Source organism: Fundulus heteroclitus, unplaced genomic scaffold, assembly GCF_011125445.2.
Source record: "Fundulus heteroclitus isolate FHET01 unplaced genomic scaffold, MU-UCD_Fhet_4.1 scaffold_46, whole genome shotgun sequence".
NCBI lineage: Eukaryota > Metazoa > Chordata > Actinopteri > Cyprinodontiformes > Fundulidae > Fundulus > Fundulus heteroclitus.
Window position 1 is genome coordinate 2,736,156 of NW_023396879.1, and position 27,663 is coordinate 2,763,818.

Sequence of the window (27,663 nt, forward strand, 5' to 3'; positions counted from 1 at the left end):
CCATGCTGCTCGGCCATCTCTCATGTCTGAATCAGGGCGAGACCTTCATCGTGAAAGTGAGGATGACCTGCGGGGTCACAGCCGGGCGGTCCGGACGCTCGTCAACACTTAGAGATGCGATTCTGCAGAAGAAGAAGAAGAAGAGGAATGTCTGAATGAGACAGAAGGCTGAGAGCAGCTGAGATGTTTCTGCTGAATCTCTGTGGGAGCGTTCTTATTCTGGTTCCTGCGCTGCTTTATGGCAGAACACCAGTCAGTCTGCTGGAGGTATGGAGCATTTTTCTCTGGCATTTGTGCTGCTGCATAAAGTGGTTGGAACGATGAAGATGGGACGGTTAGATGATCACAACAACCTGATAAAGCAGGTTAACATCAAGCTTCTGGACCTGCCTTTAACATTTGACCTCAAGAAATTTATGGACTATGATTAAATGTTGGATTGAGCCTCAAACCAACCAGTTTACTTTAACAATCTTTTCAGTCGTGGTTCTCATCTACAGCTCAAACTATACGAGTAAAGCTCAGGGATTAAAAGCTCATATATCTGTTCTTACTGATGCGATCTGACTGCTCACACCCTGCGCTCAAAAACCAAACGTCGTCTCAGCCCCGCAGAGAGGTGGCGCTGCTCAGACTCGTCTACCCAGAAGCCAAACGTCAACAGTAGAAGAAGAAAAAGACGAAAGTGTTGATGCTCTCTGTTAAACATGAGGCTCACTAGAACTAAACGCTGCCGTGGTAATTCTCTGTAGTCTGAATCCATGTCACACGTACCGCCTCCATCCTTCCCTCCACTGCTGTGTTTTCGTCTGAGAAGACGAAGAAGAAGAATCTACTTGTTTGCACGTGCTCAGAGCGCGAGATCGGGGAAAATCGGCTGCTAGACGGTCGTAACTCCGCTTCAACAGCAGGAGGCGCTCACGAGGGTTAACCCTTTCAAACATGTTTGATTTTCAACTGACCGTCTGATTCCTGATGAGGAGGAGGAGGTGAGAGGCGAATCGCCCCTCGTTACCCTCTACAGGGTTAGCAATCGGCCCTCGTTACCCTCTACAGTGTTAGCAATCGCCCCTCGTTACCCTCTACAGTGTTAGCAATCGGCCCTCGTTACCCTCTACAGTGTTAGCAATCGCCCCTCGTTACCCTCTACAGTGTTAGCAATCGCCCCTCGTTACCTTCTGGATACTACAGGGTTAGCAATCGCCCCTCGTTACCCTCTACAGGGTTAGCAATCGGCCTGAAAAGGCTAAAACTGGTGCAGCGTACGCTCGGCTTAATTCAGCTCAGAACAAAGTTCACACCGACGGCAGAATCTTGGAGAAGGACACAGAAGGTGTGAGGTAGCCTGCATGGATCATTTTAGGGATAAATCAGTAAAAATACAAACTGGTGCAGGTAGTACTTGCTTTGTAAAAGTCCTGAACTATACTGCTGGTTCCTCTAAAAGTAAAATGGGAGAGATGCAACCTGCTGGGTTTCCTTAGAGAGGAAACGTGGAACCTGTCATGATTTGGGCTTTTTGTTTCTGTTTTGTGGACTGATGGACTGTTTTCCTCCATTCTCTACTCCACTCTCCTCAGCCAGCGCTCAGTTCACACCATCAGCGATGTGCGGCTCAGAATATTGAGATTTATCACTGACAGCAATGGAAAACGGTAACGACTGAAAGTCTATTAATGCAGAAATGATCAGACGTCTAATGGTGGTCTTTAGAAATAATCAATTGAATTAGTGTGAAATTCAGAGCTGAAACATGAGGAGACCTTAGAACATTGGTTTACAATGCAGGAACGTCTCTGAAGACCTGAGACCAGCGGAGATTTGGGACGTTCTCAAATTAAACTCTGTCATTATGTTTCCACCTCATCCTTTTTGATTGGAGCAGATTCTCCACCGTATTCTTCTAACAATGTCAGTCTGTATCCTCCTGGTTTCATTAGTTTACAACTTTAGTGTTTAACTCTTCAGACAGATGGATTCACATCTCAGTTCACTTTCATCCATTGATCAGCGGCTCTGAACGTGTTTGTTTCTGTAGCTTCCTGCTTCTTCTCCTGGTCCAGACCAGCTGCTGGAGGCAGGACAACGAGAGCTTTGCTGGGAAGAGAACCAGAACCAGCAGAACCTGCTCCTGTTTCACAGCTGAAGGGCTTTAACCATCTGAAATGACGTAGAGCGGAGAGCTTCGCCTGAAAGCACCTGAGCCTCGTCAACATGGTGGATTTATGGCACATGTTTTAATCCAGAAACAGAGAAATACATCCAGATGTATGAGAGTGTAAAAATGATGTCAGAACGTGGAGTGGAGAGTCTGCCGTCTGTTCATGTGCAGAACATGCATGGATCACACACTCCTAGTGGAAATAAAAGCAGAAGGATGTCAGTGAAAGCGGGAGATCTTTTAACTTATCTGCATGGGTTTATCCACAAAATGACCCTAAACAGAGACATTCCATCTGAAAGTGGAGTTTAACCTTTAAATGTAAAGACCAGACAAGTCTTCATGGTCCAGCTTCATGTCCTTTATGTTCACACATCAGGGGCTTAATGCTAAAACGCAGCCAGACGCCACGAAGCGGTCAGACCCGCACAGATCCAGATCCAGACCCACACAGATCCAGACCCACACAGATCCAGATCCAGACCCGCACAGATCCAGATCCAGACCCGCACAGATCCAGACCCACACAGATCCAGACCCGCACAGATCCAGATCCAGACCCGCACAGATCCAGACCCGCACAGATCCAGACCCACACAGATCCAGACCCACACAGATCCAGACCCACACAGATCCAGACCCACACAGATCCAGACCAACACAGATCCAGACCCGCACAGATCCAGATCCAGACCCACACAGATCCAGACCCACACAGATCCAGACCCACACAGATCCAGATCCAGACCCGCACAGATCCAGATCCAGACCCGCACAGATCCAGACCCACACAGATCCAGACCCACACAGATCCAGACCCGCACAGATCCAGACCCACACAGATCCAGACCCACACAGATCCAGACCAACACAGATCCAGACCCACACAGATCCAGATCCAGACAGATCCAGACCCACACAGTCCCAGACCCGCACAGATCCAGACCCACACAGATCCAGACCCGCACAGATCCAGATCCAGACCCGCACAGATCCAGATCCAGACCCACACAGATCCAGACCCACACAGATCCAGACCCACACAGATCCAGACCCACACAGATCCAGATCCAGACCCGCACAGATCCAGATCCAGACCCGCACAGATCCAGACCCACACAGATCCAGACCCACACAGATCCAGACCCGCACAGATCCAGACCCACACAGATCCAGACCCGCACAGATCCAGACCCACACAGATCCAGACCCACACAGATCCAGACCAACACAGATCCAGACCCACACAGATCCAGATCCAGACAGATCCAGACCCACACAGTCCCAGACCCGCACAGATCCAGACCCACACAGATCCAGACCCACACAGATCCAGACCCGCACAGATCCAGACCCGCACAGATCCAGATCCAGACCCGCACAGATCCAGATCCAGACCCACACAGATCCAGACCCACACAGATCCAGACCCACACAGATCCAGATCCAGACCCGCACAGATCCAGATCCAGACCCGCACAGATCCAGACCCACACAGATCCAGACCCACACAGATCCAGACCCGCACAGATCCAGACCCACACAGATCCAGACCCACACAGATCCAGACCCGCACAGATCCAGACCCACACAGATCCAGACCCACACAGATCCAGACCAACACTGATCCAGACCCACACAGATCCAGATCCAGACAGATCCAGACCCACACAGTCCCAGACCCGCACAGATCCAGACCCACACAGATCCAGACCCGCACAGATCCAGACCCACACAGATCCAGACCCACACAGATCCAGACCCGCACAGATCCAGACCCACACAGATCCAGACCCGCACAGATCCAGACCCACACAGATCCAGACCCACACAGATCCAGACCAACACAGATCCAGACCCACACAGATCCAGATCCATACCCACACAGATCCAGATCCAGACAGATCCAGACCCACACAGATCCAGACCCACACAGATCCAGACCCGCACAGATCCAGACCCACACAGATCCAGACCCGCACAGATCCAGACCCACACAGATCCAGACCCACACAGATCCAGACCAACACAGATCCAGACCCACACAGATCCAGATCCATACCCACACAGATCCAGACCCACACAGATCCAGACCCACACAGATCCAGATCCAGACAGATCCAGACCCACACAGTCCCACACCCGCACAGATCCAGACCCACACAGATCCAGACCCACACAGATCCAGACCCGCACAGATCCAGACCCGCACAGATCCAGATCCAGACCCGCACAGATCCAGATCCAGACCCACACAGATCCAGACCCACACAGATCCAGACCCACACAGATCCAGATCCAGACCCGCACAGATCCAGATCCAGACCCGCACAGATCCAGACCCACACAGATCCAGACCCACACAGATCCAGACCCGCACAGATCCAGACCCACACAGATCCAGACCCACACAGATCCAGACCCGCACAGATCCAGACCCACACAGATCCAGACCCACACAGATCCAGACCAACACTGATCCAGACCCACACAGATCCAGATCCAGACAGATCCAGACCCACACAGTCCCAGACCCGCACAGATCCAGACCCACACAGATCCAGACCCGCACAGATCCAGACCCACACAGATCCAGACCCACACAGATCCAGACCCGCACAGATCCAGACCCACACAGATCCAGACCCGCACAGATCCAGACCCACACAGATCCAGACCCGCACAGATCCAGACCCACACAGATCCAGACCCACACAGATCCAGACCAACACAGATCCAGACCCACACAGATCCAGATCCAGACAGATCCAGACCCACACAGTCCCAGACCCGCACAGATCCAGACCCACACAGATCCAGACCCACACAGATCCAGACCCACACAGATCCAGACCCGCACAGATCCAGACCCACACAGATCCAGACCCACACAGATCCAGACCCGCACAGATCCAGACCCACACAGATCCAGACCCACACAGATCCAGACCAACACAGATCCAGACCCACACAGATCCAGATCCAGACAGATCCAGACCCGCACAGATCCAGACCCGCACAGATCCAGACCCACACAGATCCAGACCCGCACAGATCCAGACCCACACAGATCCAGACCCACACAGATCCAGACCAACACAGATCCAGACCCGCACAGATCCAGACCCGCACAGATCCAGACCCGCACAGATCCAGACCCGCACAGATCCAGATCCAGACCCACACAGATCCAGACCCACACAGATCCAGACCCACACAGATCCAGACCCACACAGATCCAGACCCGCACAGATCCAGACCCGCACAGATCCAGACCCACACAGATCCAGACCCGCACAGATCCAGACCCACACAGATCCAGACCCACACAGATCCAGACCAACACAGATCCAGACCCGCACAGATCCAGACCCGCACAGATCCAGACCCGCACAGATCCAGACCCGCACAGATCCAGATCCAGACCCACACAGATCCAGACCCACACAGATCCAGACCCACACAGATCCAGACTCACACAGATCCAGACCCACACAGATCCAGACCAACACAGATCCAGACCCACACAGATCCAGACCCACACAGATCCAGATCCAGACCCACACAGATCCAGACCCACACAGATCCAGATCCAGACCCACACAGATCCAGACCCACACAGATCCAGACTCACACAGATCCAGATCCGCACAGATCCAGACCCGCACAGATCCAGACCCGCACAGATCCAGACCCGCACAGATCCAGACCCGCACAGATCCAGACCCGCACAGATCAAGACCCGCACAGATCCAGACCCGCACAGATCCAGACCCACACAGATCCAGACCCACACAGATCCAGATCCAGATCCAGACCCGCACAGATCCAGACCCACACAGATCCAGACCCACACAGATCCAGACCCACACAGATCCAGATCCAGACCCACACAGATCCAGACCCGCACAGATCCAGACCCGCACAGATCCAGACCCGCACAGATCCAGACCCGCACAGATCCAGACCCACACAGATCCAGACCCACACAGATCCAGACTCACACAGATCCAGACCCGCACAGATCCAGACCCGCACAGATCCAGACCCACACAGATCCAGATCCGCACAGATCCAGACCGCACAGATCCAGAACCCGCACAGATCCAGACCCGCACAGATCCAGACCCGCACAGATCCAGACCCAACACAGATCCAGACCCACCACAGATCCAGATCCAGATCCAGGACCCGCACAGATCCAGACCCACACAGATCCAGACCCACACAGATCCAGACCCCACACAGATCCAGACCCACACAGATCCAGATCCAGACCCCACACAGATCCAGAACCGCACAGATCCAGACCCGCACAGATCCAGACCCACACAGATCCAGACCCACACAGATCCAGACCCACACAGATCCAGATCCAGACCCACACAGATCCAGACCCACACAGATCCAGACCCACACAGATCCAGACCCGCACAGATCCAGACCCACACAGATCCAGACCCACACAGATCCAGACCCACACAGATCCAGCCCACACAGATCCAGGACCGCACAGATCCAGATCCACACAGATCCAGACCCACACAGATCCAGATCCAGACCCACACAGATCCAGATCCAGACCCGCACAGATCCAGACCCACACAGATCCAGACCCACACAGATCCAGACCCACACAGATCCAGACCCACACAGATCCAGACCCACACAGATCAAGACCCGCACAGATCCAGACCCGCACAGATCCAGACCCGCACAGATCAAGACCCACACAGATCCAGACCCACACAGATCCAGACCCGCACAGATCCAGATCCACACAGTTCCAGACCCACACAGATCCAGACCCACACAGATCCAGATCCAGACCCGCACAGATCCAGACCCGCACAGATCCAGACCCACACAGATCCAGATCCAGACCCACACAGATCCAGACCCACACAGATCCAGATCCAGACCCGCACAGATCCAGACCCACACAGATCCAGACCCACACAGATCAAGACCCACACAGATCCAGACCCACACAGATCCAGACCCGCACAGATCCAGATCCACACAGTTCCAGACCCACACAGATCCAGATCCAGACCCACACAGATCCAGATCCAGACCCGCACAGATCCAGACCCACACAGATCCAGACCCACACAGATCCAGATCCAGACCCGCACAGATCCAGACCCACACAGATCCAGATCCAGACAGATCCAGACCCACACAGATCCAGACCCGCACAGATCCAGACCCGCACAGATCCAGACCCACACAGATCCAGACCCACACAGATCCAGACCCGCACAGATCCAGACCCGCACAGATCCAGACCCACACAGATCCAGACCCGCACAGATCAAGACCCGCACAGATCCAGACCCGCACAGATCCAGACCCGCACAGATCCAGATCCACACAGTTCCAGACCCGCACAGATCCAGACCCACACAGATCCAGATCCAGACCCACACAGATCCAGACCCACACAGATCCAGATCCAGACCCGCACAGATCCAGACCCGCACAGATCCAGACCCGCACAGATCCAGACCCACACAGATCCAGACCCGCACAGATCCAGACCCACACAGATCCAGACCCACACAGATCAAGACCCACACAGATCCAGACCCACACAGATCCAGACCCGCACAGATCCAGATCCACACAGTTCCAGACCCGCACAGATCCAGACCCACACAGATCCAGATCCAGACCCACACAGATCCAGACCCACACAGATCCAGATCCAGACCCGCACAGATCCAGACCCGCACAGATCCAGACCCACACAGATCCAGATCCAGACCCGCACAGATCCAGACCCACACAGATCCAGACCCACACAGATCCAGATCCAGACAGATCCAGACCCACACAGATCCAGACCCGCACAGATCCAGACCCACACAGATCCAGACCCACACAGACCCAGACCCGCACAGATCCAGACCCGCACAGATCCAGACCCGCACAGATCCAGACCCGCACAGATCCAGACCCACACAGATCCAGATCCAGACCCACACAGATCCAGACCCACACAGATCCAGACCCGCACAGATCCAGATCCACACAGATCCAGACCCGCACAGATCCAGACCCGCACAGATCCAGACCCACACGGATCCAGACCCACACAGACCCAGACCCGCACAGATCCAGACCCGCACAGATCCAGACCCACACAGTTCCAGACTCACACAGATCCAGACCCGCACAGATCCAGACCCACACAGATCCAGACCCACACAGATCCAGACCCGCACAGATCCAGATCCACACAGATCCAGACCCACACAGATCCAGATCCAGACCCACACAGATCCAGACCCGCACAGATCCAGACCCACACAGATCCAGACCCACACAGACCCAGACCCGCACAGATCCAGACCCGCACAGATCCAGACCCGCACAGATCCAGACCCGCACAGATCCAGACCCACACAGATCCAGACCCGCACAGATCCAGATCCACACAGTTCCAGACTCACACAGATCCAGACCCACACAGATCCAGACCCACACAGATCCAGATCCAGACCCACACAGATCCAGACCCGCACAGATCCAGACCCACACAGTTCCAGACTCACACAGATCCAGACCCACACAGATCCAGACCCACACAGATCCAGACCCGCACAGATCTAGATCCACACAGATCCAGACCCACACAGATCCAGATCCAGACCCACACAGATCCAGACCCGCACAGATCCAGACCCACACAGATCCAGACCCGCACAGATCCAGACCCACACAGATCCAGACCCACACAGATCCAGACCCGCACAGATCCAGACCCACACAGATCCAGACCCGCACAGATCTAGATCCACACAGATCCAGACCCACACAGATCCAGATCCAGACCCACACAGATCCAGACCCGCACAGATCCAGACCCACACAGATCCAGACCCGCACAGATCCAGACCCGCACAGATCCAGATCCACACAGATCCAGACCCGCACAGATCCAGACCCGCACAGATCCAGACCTGCACAGATCCAGATCCACACAGATCCAGACCCACACAGATCCAGACCCACACAGATCCAGATCCAGACAGATCCAGACCCACACAGATCCAGACCCGCACAGATCCAGACCCACACAGATCCAGACCCACACAGATCCAGACCCACACAGTTCCAGACTCACACAGATCCAGACCCGCACAGATCCAGACCCACACAGATCCAGACCCACACAGATCCAGACCCGCACAGATCCAGATCCACACAGATCCAGACCCACACAGATCCAGATCCAGACCCACACAGATCCAGACCCACACAGATCCAGACCCACACAGTTCCAGACTCACACAGATCCAGACCCGCACAGATCCAGACCCACACAGATCCAGACCCACACAGATCCAGACCCACACAGATCCAGACCCACACAGATCCAGACCCGCACAGATCCAGACCCACACAGATCCAGACCCACACAGATCCAGATCCAGACCCACACAGATCCAGATCCACACAGATCCAGACCCACACAGATCCAGATCCAGACCCACACAGATCCAGATCCACACAGATCCAGACCCACACAGATCCAGATCCAGACCCACACAGATCCAGATCCACACAGATCCAGACCCGCACAGATCCAGACCCACACAGATCCAGACCAACACAGATCCAGACCCGCACAGATCCAGACCCACACAGATCCAGACCAACACAGATCCAGACCCGCACAGATCCAGACCCACACAGTTCCATACTCACACAGATCCAGACCCACACAGATCCAGACCCACACAGTTCCATACTCACACAGATCCAGACCCACACAGATCTAGATCCACACAGATCCAGATCCAGATCCAGACCCACACAGATCCAGACCCACACAGATCCAGACCCGCACAGATCCAGATCCACACAGATCCAGACCCGCACAGATCCAGACCCGCACAGATCCAGACCCACACAGATCCAGACCCACACAGATCCAGACCAACACAGATCCAGACCCGCACAGATCCAGACCCACACAGATCCAGACCCGCACAGATCCAGACCCACACAGATCCAGACCCGCACAGATCCAGATCCACACAGATCCAGACCCACACAGATCCAGACCCGCACAGATCCAGACCCACACAGATCCAGACCCACACAGATCCAGACCCACACAGATCCAGACCCGCACAGATCCAGATCCACACAGATCCAGACCCACACAGATCCAGACCCGCACAGATCCAGACCCACACAGATCCAGACCCACACAGATCCAGACCAACACAGATCCAGACCCGCACAGATCCAGACCCACACAGATCCAGACCCGCACAGATCCAGATCCAGACCCACACAGATCCAGACCCACACAGATCCAGACCCGCACAGATCCAGACCCACACAGATCCAGCCGCTACTGAGAGACTGGAGCACAGCGCGGTGGTGCTGGTTCTAGATCAGCTGCATGGAACAAGCATCTCCGCCCTGAGAACATCATGTAGGTGCAGCTCAACGCTCCAATTACATGAGAAAAAGCTGCTAACTGCACTTTAATGTTTGCTGAGCTGCATTGTGGGAATTTCATCGACCCGGCGGACCTACGGCTCCTTTTCCACGCAGCTGACATGGATCAGCTGCTCTGTCTGTGAGAACGTCCACTGTGGTCAGCAGCTGCATGGATACAGGCAGCGCAGAGGGGCCCACGCCATCAGCGGCACGGGGCCCCGCTCCACCAGGAGGACCCGTACAGGGGCCAATGGGGCCGTTGGGGCCAGAAAATAGTTCTCTTTACATTTCTAGCAACCTTTAATGTATACCTTGTATAGCCACTAGGTGGCACTACTGGGAGCAATTAGCTGTGGGTGGACGATTCTAAATATAGTTCATCTTGTTTTAATTTGTTTATTACTTACAAATTAATGCTCAAAGTCATTCAACCAACAAAACCAGCCAAATATTCTATTTATGTTCAGTTTATTGAACACTGATATATTAACACAGGGGTGGCCAACTCTGGTCCTCGAGAGCCGGTGTCCTGAAACTTTCAGAGGTTCCCTGGCCCCACACACCTGAATCAAATGGCACATTAGCTCCTCAGTATGCAGTCAGGTTCTTCAGAGTCCTGCTAATTACCTGATTATTTGACTCAGGCGTGTCAGACCAGGGACTCATCTAAAGGTTGCAGGACACCGGCTCTCGAGGACTGGAGTTGGCTACCCCTGTATTAACAGGAACATAAAGCACATTTGCTTCAATGCATTTAACGCATCACAGAAACCAAAAATGAGCCAAACGTCTGATTTTAGTGACGAAGGCGCTTCTAAAATCCTGTCGGCCGTTCCACAAACTCCTCTCACTTGTTTTTCCTCGCTGTGAACAGTAATGGCGCGCTGTAATAACGCCCCCTAGGGGTTGGGAGGTATATCGATATTGAAAGCCAGAATATCGAAATGAAATCTTTTTTAAAAACATTGATATTAATCTTTGTATTGATTTTTATGCACAGCCCTCTGGGTCAGTATTATCAACGCATCTTTTGTGTCTACACACCCTTTGCAGACGAGGCCCCTGACCTCGTGCACCGACTCTAAACGGGCCAACGTCATGAAATCATGGAGCAGGAAGATTATTCTACCTGTTAAAATTACCGCTGCAGCCTGAAGCCAACACACACACAGATTTCACATCAACTCCAATTTATTTCCTCTTTTAGAAAATAGACAAGCGTACAGGTAAACACACCTGGGGAGGGTAATGCTCACATGCTAATGCTAAAGTGCGCAGGTGTTCTAAGCTGGAAACAGGAGGCGTGTCAGAGTGAAGGCAGAGTAGAAAATAAAAGGTTTTATAAAACTGATGAAGGAACAGGAAGTGATGTCATGTTGTTAAAGGCAGGAAATGTGCAGTGGGCGGAGTTAGTTTAAAGAGTTCGGACAGGTCACATGATGCTGCAGCATTTACATGGCTGCTTCTTCTTCCCCACTACCCCCCCTCCTTCCACCGCCGCCTCCCTGCTGCTGGCCACCATCGTTTCTGGGGGTGTGGTGGGTGTGGGCGTGGCAGCAGAGGGCGGGGCAGCAGAGGGCGGGGCAGCAGAGGGCGGGGCAGCAGAGGTGGGAGGGGCAGCCGCGGGAACAGCGGCAGGAGGCAGCGGATCTACCTTTCCGTCAACGTCATCAATGAGCACCAGCTCCACCTTAACCGTGCCCTGCAGCCCGAGCACCTTCCTGGTCTCATCCTCATCCTCCACATCCTGGTATCCCATGAACACCATGGTGACCGGGTTGTCAGCACTGGCCTCTGCCACGCTCGCTTCCCCGCCTACTGTGGCCTCCAGCCCGGTGATCTCTGCGGCGACAGGGGGGGCGGGCGTGGGACTGGGCGTGGCCTCTGGGACACGGCTAGGTGCAGGGCTCCATGTGGGCCCTGGTCCTGGTCCTGGTCCTGGTCCTGGTTCTGGTCCTGGTCCTGGCTCCCTGGGGACCTCTCCTGGTGGCAGGGAGGCTGGCCTGGTGACCGACTGTGACATTATGGAGGCCTCGTCAGCTTTGTGGATGAGCTCTTCAACCTCAGAGTAGCTGAGCAGGTGAGCGTCTTCCCCGTTCATCTCATGGACCACTGGGGACAGGAGGAGACAGTTTAGACGGGGACACAGCGTGGGATGATGTCACAGCGTGGGATGATGTCACAGCGTGGGATGATGTCACAGCGTGGGATGATGTCACAGCATGGGATGATGTCACAGCGTGGGATGATGTCACAGCGTGCACTACTGAGCGTCTCCCTCAGCTGCAGGCGTCAGTCATGAACAGGTGTGAAACAAACCAACCTGATGAAGGTGGGTGTCTGTGACATCATTGTGTTTCTCATGCATGCATCATGAAGCCATCAGCTGCAGTTACTTTAGGAGAAGGACAGCGGGTCATAATGGACAGAAGGTTTTAATCTTAATCTCAAACAATCCTGGTTATCAGGCTGTTAGTCTCTTCTCATAAAGTCCGCTCTGTTGGTGTTTAGCTCATGCTGGCATTCACCGCTGACCTTTTTGCTCATCTTCATACACTTTGACTCCCTGATCGGAAAGGTCAACAGGAAGCTTGGTGTTAGTGGACAGAACCCTGGTTTCCCCCGTCACTCTGTCCCGCTCTACTTTAATCTCCACTGAGTACATCGCTGGAGGACAGGAAGTGGTGAGAGAGGAAGCAGAGGGTTACCAGGCAGAGTGAGGCAGCTACAACATGAAACAGGCGTTAGTGCAAACAGACACACACTGGCGACACCCTGACCGTGAAAAGCTCTGCATGATGTCAACACCGCTGTCTGCAGCCTGGATTTCCTGTTAAAGATTTCTAAACTAGAGCTGAGTGAAAACTGACAGTGGTGGAGTTTCATAAACCTGTTGTCAGCATCTAAGACCTGCTAACAGACAATAAACCCGCTGTTAACATGAAATAACCCTGTTAATATCACGTAATCAACCTGTTAACACTTAGTACATCTGTTGGTAATAAACCTTGGCCATACAAATATAATGGTTTTTTTTCCATAAAAAGTATAGTGGACAATTGTTCTGGAAATGTAGGAAAGAAACGGTCAAGTCGCTTTCTGAATACCTGCGCAAGACCGTCTTACCTGCTCGTCCGCTCCTCAGGTGTATCTCCCAAATCCACTCTGGTCTTATTTCTTTCTACTGAGGCCTTCTTTTCCTTCTCATAAACTTGTATGATGTTCATTCCTAGTGACTCTCAGCTAAAGTATACGGTGAGAGCAGCAGAGCTACAATGAACGGCTAACCCCAAAGCTAACCGCTAAGCTAACCGCTAAGCTACCTGGATACTTAAACGCTAAAAATGTGCAGCCAGAGGAAATTGGCGAGGACCGTGCGCACACATTGGTGTTAGTTGAGCGCGTCACAATGATTTTCATGTGGGACAACCAATAGATGATGATCCACCCAAAATTCAAAGCTTAAGAAGATTGTCCACTATACTTTTAATACTGTTTGACTCCAAGATCTAAACCAAGAAAAAGGCTGAAAACCAAACACTCAGGTAGGCTGTGCGCTCCTGATTGGTCCTCCACACCGGCGCACCAATCAGTTTTAGGCAGACCATTACTTTATGACACAACACCAGCACCACATGAGGTGGAAGGAGACTGGACTCTCAGCAGGGCTGCGTGGCTCAGCGGGACTCTTAAACTTCCAACATTTCCGTACAAAACACGAGCTGGCTTACTGCCTACCCTACGGCAATGCTTGAGGGACATTTAACCAGCATGTCTAGGATAGGAAAACATGTTTCTACACAGCAATGCTGAAACCGATTTTTATTTGTGCTTTTCTATTCAAAAATAGAGCACATCAAATATAACAATATTGATATTGATGATGTTACAACAATAAGTACATCAAAAAGTCATGATGCACTTTTGTTAAAGAATCTGATGACAGAGGGGAGAAGGGACCCCCAGAAACACTCAGCACTGTGTTCCAGGCTTCCAGCAGTGTTGCCAGGTTTATTTATTTTCAGCGACTTTGGCCTTGTTTATTTATAATCTTTACAAGGTCTAGGTAAAGAGTTGCTTGCTCGTTTCTCTCGCATGAATTGGCAACAATGGATTTCAACCCACACTCACTGTTTTTTCTAAATGCTGAGGTCTGGACATACAAGGATAGAACAGTCTTTTCAGAACCTTCCACTGCTGTGTAAAATTTTAAGTTCAAAAGTCATTTCCCCTGAACTAAAACAGCAATCCCCTCAAGCATGCAGCGCTGTACCTTCATCATGCGTCATTTGCGTCCAGCACCTTGTCTGACGACGTGTGACACAGACTGACAGCCGGCGGTTAGCAGATAGCAGCTAGCATTAGCATCTTCTACTCAAGTTATATATTTCTCTAACGAGGCTTATTCTATGGAGGACAGAAACTGACAGAAATGCATTAACAAATTTAAAATTGAGATATAATTGAATGTACTTTTATGTCTTTATTTATCTCATTTGTTTACTTTATCATGTTTTAAAAATTAATTACTGCCTTGACCAAGTTAGTTATTTATTTCCAACATATTCATTTTACAGTTTTTATGTTAATATTTTACTTATAGATGTATTTATCCCTCTTTCATTTCAACCATGAATTTTCTTACCTTCATTTATTTCCATGTTTTCTTTTTACGATTTTCTGTCCCCTTTTTAATTTTTCCTGAAGCATTTCTGCTTCATTATGCAAATAAGCTGGCAGGTCGTTCTTGGGTCAGCTGCGCTACTATTGGTCAATCAGAAGGAATACGCAGCATATGTGGGCTGTTCCCATGATACCTATACTTTTATGCTGGTGTGCACATTTAACGCTGACAAACCACTCGGTCTGCTCTGCGCTCGGCTACGTCTGTGGTTGTTTTCAGGGCCGAGCTCAAGCAAAGAGCAGACGGAGCTGTAAGAAAATTCAAGGGGGAAATAAAAGAGACATGAATGCATCTGTAAGTAAAATAATAACATGAAAAACAAAAACAGTAAAATTAAAATTAAATGCCTGAATAATAAGTTGGGAAAAATAGAGATAAAAATTGCAATAGTCAATTTAATTATAAAACATGGTCAATAAAGGGAATATTTCAAACAAAGACATATTGATAAATATAAAATAACTTTTTTTAATTAATTGGTACATTTTAAGGGCATTGGTTTATTTACTGGGCCATTTATATATTTCTGCATTTATTTTTAATTCTGTCAGTTTCGGCCCTCCATATTTTTCCCTTAATTTTTGCTCGGCCTTGATTATGAAAGTAAAAGTTAAAGGGGACACATCATGCCTTTTAATGCCTTCCTTTTCACCTTTAAGTCCTTCAGTTGTGGTCTGTATAAAGTGGAGCTGTAAGGCTTTGAGGTTCGTCTGAAAGCAGCTTGTTTTGGTGCCGTCTCTTTAAATCTAAAGGAGGCCCTTCCCACCCCGCCCCCTCCAGGTCACAGAGCGCTCCCCTCCACCCGGTTCGGCCATTTTTGTAGTCTGCTGGGGGACGGCGTGATGGATCGTGTGGGTTAAAGCACCCAACGTATGAACATTTTCACTCATTCAGCATCCTTCAACTTGGATTACAAAATCACTGTGGAAAAAATTAAAATAGCAGATCTGTGAAATTGGTCAGCTGGAAGTCAATGATGTGATGTAATTATTCTAAAACATAACAGAGAACAGAGAAAACTGAACAAAATATGATCCAAACAGAACATAAAGATCTCTATGCAGCTCCTAGAGGGACTAGATTTAACTCTTCTGCTCTCCTGGAAACTCCAAGGACACAAAAAGATGGATTTAAGAGCTAAAAGTGGATTTTGCAGGATATGTCCCATTTAAAGTTATCACATTGTAATTGTTTTTGCTCTTAACCAGAAGTAACCCTGTGCCTTCAAATAAAATTGCAGCAGTATTGAAAATGGTTTTGAGTATTTTTCTCAGTATTGATATCAAGTTTTAAAATTTAGTACAACCGTAACGTGTAACAAACCAGTTATAACGAGTAATAACCCAGTTATTACACGTTATAAGTCTGTTAGTATGTAATAAACTTGTAGGGTACCTGCAGGCTAAAACTGTACTTTATCTCCAGTTCAGGTGCAGTTTACCTGCATCTCTGACTCACCTTTCTTCATCTCTCCCAGTGCTTCTGGAGATTTGCTGACTTGAAGACTTTGGTGAACTTTGAGACAGAGAGACATTTGGACACCATCACATGTCACTGTAACTTTATTTCTGTAAGTTGATTGGTCTATTCACGCCCACCTTGGATGACACGACCCGATGGCTTAGCTCCGCCCATCTGGGTTCTGATTGGATCTTTGACGTCAACAGCTGATCAGAGACATGCGTCAGAAGTAGAAGGAACAAAACAACAAGCAGACCAGAGGAAGTTTACCTGGGACGGCCGCTGACATCACCTGGAGGCACAAACACAGAGACAGGAAGTCACCCTCCACAATCAAAGCATTTGTTGATAAACAGGAAACAGCTCAGACTTCTTTCAAAATAAAAGTATCCTGTGAGATTCAGTCACCATGTTTACTTACAGAGTGTGTTACAGTCCGACAGACAGATCCAGTTTCCAGACTTAAGAGTTCCTGCTCCAGTCTGCAGACCATAAACACAAATAAACACATAAATTCACCAGGGTGCTCCCCGCCTCTCGCCCAATGACCGCTGCCAGGCTTCTCACCACAATGTTTTGACAGCATAGCGGTAATTATTGGAGGGTTTCAGTATTTATTTTTTAACCACGTAGCAGTGCAACTCGAGCTAAGGGAGCACAGAACCTGTCATTGTGCGTTCCATGTCCGTCAAGCTATTAACAGCTAGCGTTAGCTTCTGTTGTCCAGGATGTTTACTTCTTCACTGATGCAGATACAGGAGCTTTGATTTTACTGAGCAAATTATTCTTTAAAAAGGTTATTTCCTCAAATAATGTTTTGTGTAACTCAGGGTTTGCATTGTGAACGGGTTGAAACACACAAATGTTCTAAATTAGTTAAGCTAATTTAACTCCATCCCATGTTCTTTAAGTCAGATCTGCAGTGAACCAGGAATCACTGAATCATTCTGATGATGATTCAATTTCAATTCAATTTTATTTATATAGCGCCAAATCATGAAACATGTCATCTCAAGGCACTTTACAAAGTCAAGTTCAATCATATTATACAGATTGGGTCAGATTATACAGATTGGTCAAAAATGTCCTATATAAGGAAACCAGTTGATTGCATCAAAGTCCCGACAAGCAGCATTCACTCCTAGGGAAGCGTAGAGCCACAGGAAGAGTCGTCTGCATTGTACATGGCTTTGCTGCAATCCCTCATACTGAGCAAGCATGAAGCGACAGTGGGAAGAAAAACCACCCATTAACGGGAAAAAAAAACCTCCGGCAGAACCGGGCTCAGTATGAACGGTCATCTGCCTCGACCGACTGGGGGTTACAGAAGACAGAACAGAGACACAACAAGAGAAACAAAAAAGCACAGAAGCACACATTGATCTAGTAATCTGTTCTACATTAGATGGAAGTAGCGGGTGAGCCGTCTTCTCTGGATGATGTCACAGTTAACAGAACGCCAGACCAGGTGTACCTACTATGAAGAAAAAGAGAGAGAGCAAAAGTTAAAAGCTGAAATGACGACAGTCATTTCAATGTAATACAATGCAAAACTGGAGAACAGTAGACTGAAGAACAGTAGAAATCAGTAGAGTGAGAAAATTAGACCCTGATGTCCTCCAGCAGCCTAGGCCTATCACAGCACAACTATAGAGATAGCTCAGGGTATGAGCCACTCTAACTATAAGCTTTGTCACAAAGGAAAGTTTTAAGATTAGTCTTAAAAGTAGACGGGGTGTCTGCCTGATGGACCAAAACTGGGAGTTGGTTCCACAGGAGAGGAGCCTGATAGCTAAAGGATCTGCCTCCCATTCTACTTTTAGAGACTCTAGGAACCACCAGCAGACCTGCAGTCTGAGAGCGAAGTGCTCTGTTAGGAACATACGGGGTAATCAGAGCTCTGATATATGATGGAGCTTGATTATGAAGGGCTTTATACGTTAGAAGAAGAATTTTAAATTCTATTCTTGATTTAACAGGAAGCCAATGAAGGGAAGCTAAAACAGGAGAAATATGATCCCTCTTGTTGATTTTCATCAGAACTCTTGCCGCAGCATTTTGAATCAGCTGAAGACTTCGAACTGCATTTTGTGGACTTCCTGATAGTAAAGAATTACAATAGTCCAGCCTTGAAGTAACAAATGCATGGACTAGTTTTTCAGCATCACTCCTGGACAGAATGTTTCTAATTTTGGCGATATTCCGAAGGTGAAAAAAGGAAACTCTGGAAACCTGTTTAATATGGGATTTAAATGACATGTCTTGGTCAAAAATAACACCAAGATTTTTAAATTTATTACCAGAGGCCAAGTTAATGCCATCCAGATTAAGGGATTGATTAAGAAGTTTATTTTTTGAAGACTCTGGTCCAAAGATTACAACTTCTGTCTTGTCAGAATTTAAATGCAGGAAATTTAAAGTCATCCAGCTTTTGATGTCATCAAGACATGACTGCAGTCGAAGTAACTGATTGGATTCATCAGGATTTATGGATAAATATAGCTGAGTGTCATCAGCATAACAGTGGAAATTAATCCCATGCTGTCTGATAATGTTGCCAATCGGAAGCATATATATAGTAAAGAGAATTGGTCCAAGGACTGAACCCTGTGGTACTCCACAGGTGACCCTAGAGTTTGAGGAAGATTTATTATTAACATGAACAAACTGGAATCTGTCCGACAGATAAGATTTAAACCAGCCTAATGCTTTTCCCTTAATCCCTACAGTATGCTCAAGTCTTTGTAGGAGAATATTGTGATCAACTGTATCAAACGCAGCACTGAGATCTAACAGGACAAGTATAGACACAAGTCCATTATCTGAGGCCATGAGAATATCATTAGTGACCTTCACCAGAGCTGTTTCAGTGCTATGATGAGCTCTGAAGCCTGACTGAAACTCCTCAAGTAGGTCATTACTTTGTAAATGTTCACATAGTTGATTAGCAACTACTTTCTCAAGAATTTTAGATAAGAAAAGAAGATTAGATATAGGTCTGTAATTTACTAACTCATCTTGATCAAGAGATGGTTTCTTAGTTAAAGGTTTAATAACAGCTACTTTAAAAACCTGTGGTACATATCCATTTACTAAGGATAGATTAATCATGTCTAAAATAGTGCCACTGATCAGAGGGAATACCTCCTTAAACAACTTGGTTGGGATTGGGTCTAACATACAGGTAGAAAGTTTAGATGAAGCTAAAATTTTAGATAGCTCAGAAAGCTCTACTGCTTCTAAACAGTTCAGACACTGCGCAGGTTCTAAGGATTCCTCCAATGCTGCCTCACTTACTGAGGATGAGGTAATCATGTTTGGGAGGATGCCAATTATTTTATTTTTAAGGGAATCAATTTTATTTATGAAGAATCCCATAAAATCATTACTGCTAAGAGCTAAGGGAATGGATGGATCAACAGAGCTGTGGCTCTGGGTAAGTTTGGCAACTGTACTGAAGAGAAATCTAGGATTATTTTTATTCTCTTCAATTAATGATGAAAAATATGCTGCTCTAACTCTGCGGAGGGTCTTGTTATACAACAATAGTCTGTCCCTCCAGATTAGGTAGGATTCCTCTTGGTGTGTAGAGCGCCATTTTCTCTCCAATTTCCTAACATTGTGCTTCAAGGAACGCAGCTCTGAATTAAACCAAGGAGCCAGCTTTCTGTGAATAATCACCTTCTTTTTCAAGGGAGCTACATTGTCTAATGCAGAATGCAATGACGAAGTCATACCGTTTACAAAGACATCTATTTGTGAATTGGAAGAAACAACATTGCTGCCATCTACAGGGCATTTCTGCAATACGGAGGATATTAAAAAGGGGACAGACTCTTTAAGTTTTGATACAGCATTATCCGATAAAGATCTACTATAATGGAACCCTCTTTTGGGGGTGGAGAACTCAGTTAGATTAAACTCAAATGTTATTAAAAAATGATCAGACAGGACAGGGTTGTGAGGAAATACTGTTAATTCTTCACAATCAATGCCATATGTCAGAACAAGGTCTAAAGTATGGAGCCAAGAGTGCGTCGGTTTATGCACATTTTGAGCAAAACCAATTGAATCTAGGATAGTTTTAAAGGCTACACTAAGGTTATCGCATTCAGTGTCAACATGGATGTTAAAATCACCCACTATAATAACCTTATCAGTATTTAACACCAAATCAGATAAGAAATCTGACAACTCATCCAAAAACTGAGTGTAAGGGCCTGGTGGACGATACAAAACAACAAACAGAAGAGGTTTTATTGCTTTGCAGTTTGGATGAGGGAAACTGAGGGTTAAATGTTCAAAAGAACTGTAGTTATTAATTGGCCTGGGACTAATTAATAAATCAGACTGAAAAATGATGATGATCGACCATTTTATTCTGTCTTTTGTTTCTTTGTTGCATGTACATAGTTCCTTAGCTTAACTTCTTTTTATCTTCATTCTGATTAGTAGTTAAGTTTCACAGCCTAGTAGAGAGGATTTATTTATTGAAATATAGTGTTAATTCAGATAAACAGCATTCTATAGTGATGTTCTCTGGATGTTCATTTTATTTCTGTTAATAAGTTCTTGAATATTTCAGCCTAACGGGTCGTTAGGCTGAAATATTCTGGCAAGAACCCTGGCTGGAGAAAGGCACCAGCCCCCTGTGGTCCTGCCTGGATAAGTGGCTATTGATAATGGATGGACGGATAAATTATATCAAACCTTAGTTAAATTAGCTTTAAATAGATTGTTGCTGACTACATTGAAGCAAATTTCAGCTGAAAAACCCAGATCAGACCTTCTGATGGAGTCCTCCAGGTTCCTGGTCTTGACTTCGTCCTCCTCCAGCTGACTCCGGACTCGGTCCTGATCTTCTCCAGCAGTCTGGGCTCCTTCCAGCAGCCAGCGTTCCCTCAGAGCCTTCAACTTAAGGGGAAACAGTTGATTAAAATCAGCTTATTTATATAGCGGCAATTCACAACACCAGACAGGTTGGTCCAAAGTTTTCTCTCCAAAGAAACCCAGCAGGCTGCATCCAGTCACTGACCTGCAGCATGGTGTCCTGGATGAACCTGGAGCCACAGAGGTCAGTCACTGGCATCGTGTTATTGACTTTCAAGATTAAAAAATCTTTTTATTGTCACCATGTGTTACCATGGATATACACAGATAACACAGAGCCACATCAGACTTAGTATTTACAGGTTTTCCTTCACATTTTAGAGCATTAAAGTTTGTATCTGTGATATCAGTCCCTGAGCGAGTGATATGTTACATGGACCAGTCTCTCCTTCAAGAATCTCAAGCAATGTGTTATTTTTGTGCAGTGATCTTGATGCTTCATTTACAGAAAAGTGCAATTTTCCTGATAACAGGAGTACCCACATGGGCAATAACAGTAGAGTGATTGTCCCATGAGGAACACATCTCCCATCAGGGGGCGATCGCCCTCACAGCTCTGGGGAAGAAGCTGTTTCTAAGTTTATTAGTTCTGGTTCTGAGGTTCTGAAGCGTTTACCTGATGGGAGAGGAGCAACCAGCGCATTGCCTGTGGGGGGGGGGGGGGGGGGGGTCAGTGGAGATACATCTGGACATTCTTTAGCCTCCTTCTGCATAAACTGAGTCTCCTGCAGACGGCGTCCCACAATCCCCTGCTCTGTCCTCACCAGCCGTGTTAAATCCTTCCTCTCCTGGGCTGATAAATAAATTAACATTGATATTTGGGCCAATAAACAGTTTAGCTCCAACCAATCAGCTGGCTCTAAGTCCTGCTGGTCAGTGTGTTCCTCAGGGTTCTGGTGTTGCCCCCTTCACTGTTGATAAATATGAAACAGATAAACCTGTTTTTCCTGCTGCAGGGCCGTCCTGGCTTTACTTTCTGGACCATGTGACTCTCTCTGTCAGATCCAGTCTGGCCTGTGGAACATTTGTCAGCTGGGTTTTATCTAAAGCTGCAGCGGTGTTTAGGTCTGATATTTTTTACTCTGCAGCCGTAGTTTGTTGAAGCTGCATCGCACCCCACCTCTGGATCCAAGAACTACAGATAAACATTAAAACAGTGATAAACTCTGGGCACCGACGGACTTAGAGGTCGTCGGGATAAGATGTAAACACCAATTCTATTCATGGACCATCAAAGGTAGAGTTGGACATCAATTCTCGAGGATCGGTTTGGAACCAGGACTGATCCTCTGATTCTCCTGAAATCATTCACATTTTTAGCCGGAGTGATGCTACGGTTAGGGTGAGGGACAGTCACGAAGGATGCAGCCCCTGAATGAGACGCCTGTTTAGGCCACACCCACTCCAGAACACCTTAACTCTAAGCCAATCAGAGCCAGAAGGTGTCAGGTGAGCTTTGGGCCATGCTTACACATTCTGTGAGGACAGGTAGAACCAACCTTCAGGTGCTGCAGAGCTCTCCTCTCATCCTCCAGCTGACGATGCTTGTTCTCCATCTCAGTCTGCCACTTCCTCTTCTCCTGAGGCATTATGGGAAATTAGGTCAGTTTGTTTTGATTTACATCCTCTTAGGTTAATTCAAACAGCAGTGACCCAGAACCAGAACCAGAACCAGAACCAGCGAACAGATCCTGTGTCTCTGATCGTCAACCTCATGGTGCGGATGTGGATCAGTACCTTACAGGTTCTGTGGTTCTGCTGGAGGTCCGTTCATCGTGTTTGTGTTTATTTGGGTCTATCCCTGTTTGCTGACTGTCAGGCTCGTCTGTCTCTGAGTGTGTCTGAATAAAGCTGGCCTGCTTTGAATGCAGCGTTTCCTCTCAGGCAGACCGGATCAATACCGGGATCGATGGAACGCTGAGCTCAGAACCGCTGCTGCAGTCCAGCTAACGGCTCCTTAGCTGCCAGCAGAGAAACGGTCCCGACCCGTTTGAGCTCTGCTCTGCCTCCATCCGCCGCTCCAAAACCTTCCCGGGTCCAAACTCTGTTTTCTGTCATCTGGAGCAGCGCCAGAACCAAACACCAGGCCCGCTGCCAGCTCAGAACGGGCCAGACTCTGCAGAGACTGATGTCTGTGTTCTGGTTGTAAAGGACAGAACCAGAGCTCAGACAGAACGGGCCGGACTCAATGATCAGCAGAAACCTGATGGATGTGTGGTTCTGATTGTCTTCACTAATAACCTGAAGCAGGTTCTGATTCACCAGCTCAGGATGGGTTCTGTGTTTGAGACTGAAGCTGCTCTTGGTTCTTTTCTTTTGGACCGAACGTGAAACTTTCACGCTCTGCTTCTGGGTCGGTTCTGTTCAAAAATCATTTCAAGTAAAAACTCACCGTGAGCAGCTGCAGATGGTCCTGATCAACATCCATGACTCTGAAACAGAAACTGGGTCGGGTTAGAGTTGGTTCTGATGATCTAACAAAGTTTTGGACCTAAAGTTCTCAAACAGTAAGAAAAACAACAGAAAAGGGAAAAAGAAGAGCCACAAATAACCGGACAGAACCAGGTTCTGTTCCTTTGGATCAACAGAAAACATCTGCTCTTTGAAAGCAGAACCTGATTAAGTTCAGCAGCAGAACCAGAACCTCAGGGTTAAACCACTGTTCTCTGGTTCCAGAACCGGTCCGGTCCATAGAACTGTTCTTGTGCTGATGGAGGGCTCCGCCCCACTGCTGCTGTCAGCCTGACCTCAGCAAACTAAACAAACAGGAAGAGGGCTTCAAAATAAGAGCTGTCACCAGAACCTTTCTGACCCAACTGGACCCAGAGACACAAAGGAGAGGTGGAGTTTCCATCAAGCTGCAGGAGGGTGGTTCTGGCCAGAGAGAGGTTCTGACAGGAGGGAGGTTCTCCAGCCGGGTCCTCAGGGACCTCTGTCCTGCATGTTCTAGACGGGTCTCTGGTTCCGCTCACCTGCTTCAGGTGATCCAGAACCTTCTGCAGCCACAAGGTGCTGCTGAAGCTTCTTCACCGTCCATTCTAGTCAGCTGCGTGGTAGGAGGAGACTCCTGGAACCGACCCGACCCGGCTTGGGGACCACTGTTCTAGAAGAACCTTTGAAGGTCTGAAGGACCTGAACCCTAACCCTCTTCGGACCTACTGGGACCGTGTTGGGTTCTGGTGGTGGTTCTGGAAGGAGAAGACTTCTGGACTGGTGCAGAGCAGACATCTTCTCCATCAGGGAGAAGTTCTGGTCGTCAGACGGCTGCGGCGGTTCCGCTCCATGTCTCCACCTTTGGACCGGGTCATCAGGACCTTCGCTGGTCCTGTTGGGTCTGATGGTCAGATCACGCCTCCTGGTCAGCAGCTCCTGACTCTTCTCACCGCTTTTATTGTGAAAAACTCACCGGAAAGTATGCGGTCTGCAGGCGTCCGCCTTGGTGCGTCACATTAACCAAAAGCGCAGAAACCGACCAATAAGTGGAATAAACTGCCGCAGCGCCTCCACCTCTGACCAGATCACTCCGCTCAGTAAAGTAGGACCCAGACTGGCGGCATCGGCGGCACCGCCACGCCCACATCGGACCGGGACCGGTCTGCTGCACTGAGCTATATTATACACTGGAGTGCTAATCACCGTCTGAACGAGTCGCTTTGAAGCCACCAGCCGCCATATTGGTACTCCCTATTTCCCCCCAGTAACTAGGGAATATGTGCGCTACAGCATCGAATAACGAGGATTTTCTCATGTTCAGGGGGGCTTAAGACTTTTAAAATGTCAAATGCCATATAGTTTTATGTTATGTTCTAAAAATATCAAGTACTGAGAAAGTCATGTGCTGAAATATTTTGCATTTTATTCCTTTAAATATATATATTTAACATTTATAAATATATAAATAACAATATACAAAAACATATATTTACATATATGTATACATATATACATATACACATACTTAAATATACATATATATATATATTCAATATGAATAACATGTAAAATATTTCAGCACCTAATTTCCTAGTAGTTGATAGTGTTAGTACATCCACTGACTGTAGAATTACCTGTGAAACGTTTTCACTCAGCCAGAAAACTGCTTGTTGTTGCAAGCAAATCCTGTGGGATTCTGTGAGAGTAGGGAGGAGCAAGATGGCGGCCAGTGACTTCAGTTTTTCGGCAAAATCAGCACTCAGTGTATAATATAGCTCAGTGGTCTGCTGCAGAGGAAAGGCTGGTGCCGCACAGTGACGTCACCGCGCGTGCCCGTAAGCACGGGCACGCGCATTTCAAGCACGATAAATATACATAAAAAAGATTCAGAACCCGAAGAAGAGGAAAGAGAAGATGAAGAAAAAGGCAAATACTCAACCTAAGGCAGATCCGTCCGCTGCTGCATGTGATGTTCCTCCGAGACAAAACAGACCCACCCACCGGGGGGGGGGGGGGGGGGGGGGAGGAGGAGTCTGACTTCATCATGATGGAAAGGTTCCGCCCGGTCCCAACATCAGGACCAAAGCTCTCTGACGGTCATCCTCAGGCTGCAGAGACTTTTGATTTGGCTCAGGCTGAACTTCCTCTGGAACAATTATCTCCATAAAATCCCAGAATCTGAACAGAGAAGCCGGTGTTGCCAGATCGGGCAGGTTTCCACGCATCTGGGCTTCTGCTGGACACGCTGAGCTGGAAAAGTAGCTTTGGGCAGGTTCTGAAAATCTGAGCTATTTTTAAGGAGAAAAAGGTATTTGGCCGTTTTTATGAAGATTTAATAGAAAAATTATTATAGAATAGTTTTTATTGTGTGACAGAAAAGTTACAAACATCTGCAGTTTAATAAAATGCTGTTTTATTGCTCTTGTTTTATTACTTAATTGTTGAAATGTGGTGAATTTATCGAACTTGCATCAATGATGTCACTATGGAATGGTCGACTTCAATCAGTTCTTCTATTCACCTTAAAGATGTTTCAAATATTTGATTGATCTATACGCTATACTATGAAAAAAAAGTATATATAATTATATTTACAACTCATCATGGGAAGCTAATTTTTATCGTTATTATTTCTGTTAAACCTTTATTTAACCAGGAAAGTCACAATTGACATTATTAATCTCTTTTTAACCTGGCAAAAAATTTAAACAAATAAAAAACAGTTACAAAATATTACATGTAAAACATTTTACCTGAATATTACCACAGAATGTTTAAAAATGAAAACTGAATTAAAAACACCAACAATTTAAAGCCCCAATATGTAACTTTTGACCCACGTTAGCCTATCCTGAGATATTATTAAATTTTCCCTGTCAACATACGTGCACTCTTAGTTTTATTATTTGTTCAAACAGGACTGGAAAAATTAATTTCATCCTTAATTATACGTTGAATTTTGTTATACATATAATCTGGAACTAAACATTTGTTTTATTAGAAAGTTAAAAAGAAATGGTTTATATATTTTTATTTCCCTAACCACGACTGGGAAACATTTTTGCTATAAAAAAAAACACTGTTTTTTATGTATTTCTGTTGTTTAATTTTTGGAATATGCAATATTGACGCAAATACAAAGATATATAAAAAGAAACCCCCGCCTCGAAAAAAAAAAGTAAGAAAAACGGACTATTGCCTACCAGAAGTTATTCTGTTCGCGCATGCGCAAATGAGCTGATGGTGCGGATCGGGTAGTGACAGCGCTGCTCATAGATATGGATATTTATGGTGCTGCTCCCGCAGACATCGTATATAATGTCTATGGCTGCATGTCAGACTGAAGAAGCAAAAACGCACCAAAACTGTTAAGTTGACTTTAAATGGCGTTGGTATTGAGACGGTGTGGAAGTCTCACATAGAAAATGTTAAAAAGAACGTGTAAAAACTGCTGTTTCGAGCAAAGTGAAATATACGTTAAATTATAAAGCTCTAATCGTTTTTTGATTTTGCAATATTTAATGCTGCCAATTTGATGACTTTACTGTACAGAAGAAACCTTTTTACTGTA

The 27,663-nt window shown here is 47.6% G+C and overlaps 1 protein-coding gene across 1 annotated transcript; it reads right to left on the reverse strand.

The window, feature by feature from the left end:
• Window positions 1-11,797: 11,797 nt before the first annotated feature.
• On the reverse strand, window positions 11,798-26,256 carry palm1a (paralemmin 1a). The gene is made up of 10 exons (XM_036131785.1): window positions 26,032-26,256; window positions 24,052-24,091; window positions 23,159-23,239; window positions 21,556-21,683; window positions 17,191-17,251; window positions 17,040-17,061; window positions 16,907-16,975; window positions 16,767-16,823; window positions 13,160-13,291; window positions 11,798-12,736 (listed from the first exon to the last, which is right to left on the reverse strand). The coding sequence occupies exons 1-10, from the start codon at window positions 26,136-26,138 to the stop codon at window positions 12,057-12,059; spliced, it is 1,377 nt and encodes a 458-aa protein (XP_035987678.1). The 5' UTR covers window positions 26,139-26,256; the 3' UTR covers window positions 11,798-12,056.
• Window positions 26,257-27,663: the final 1,407 nt, after the last annotated feature.

What these genes read in the sequence shown, in the direction of transcription:
- palm1a (XM_036131785.1), bottom strand. Translation starts at nt 26,138, where the DNA reads ATGATGAAGTCAGACTCCTCCTCCCCCCCCCCCCCCCCCCCCCCGGTG. An exon ending in CTGGAGGACTCCATCAGAAG is followed by an intron (nt 17,252 to 21,555) that starts GTCTGATCTGGG and finishes TATGGTCTGCAG; the next exon opens with ACTGGAGCAGGAACTCTTAA. An exon ending in ATCGGGTCGTGTCATCCAAG is followed by an intron (nt 16,824 to 16,906) that starts GTGGGCGTGAAT and finishes TCTGTCTCAAAG; the next exon opens with TTCACCAAAGTCTTCAAGTC.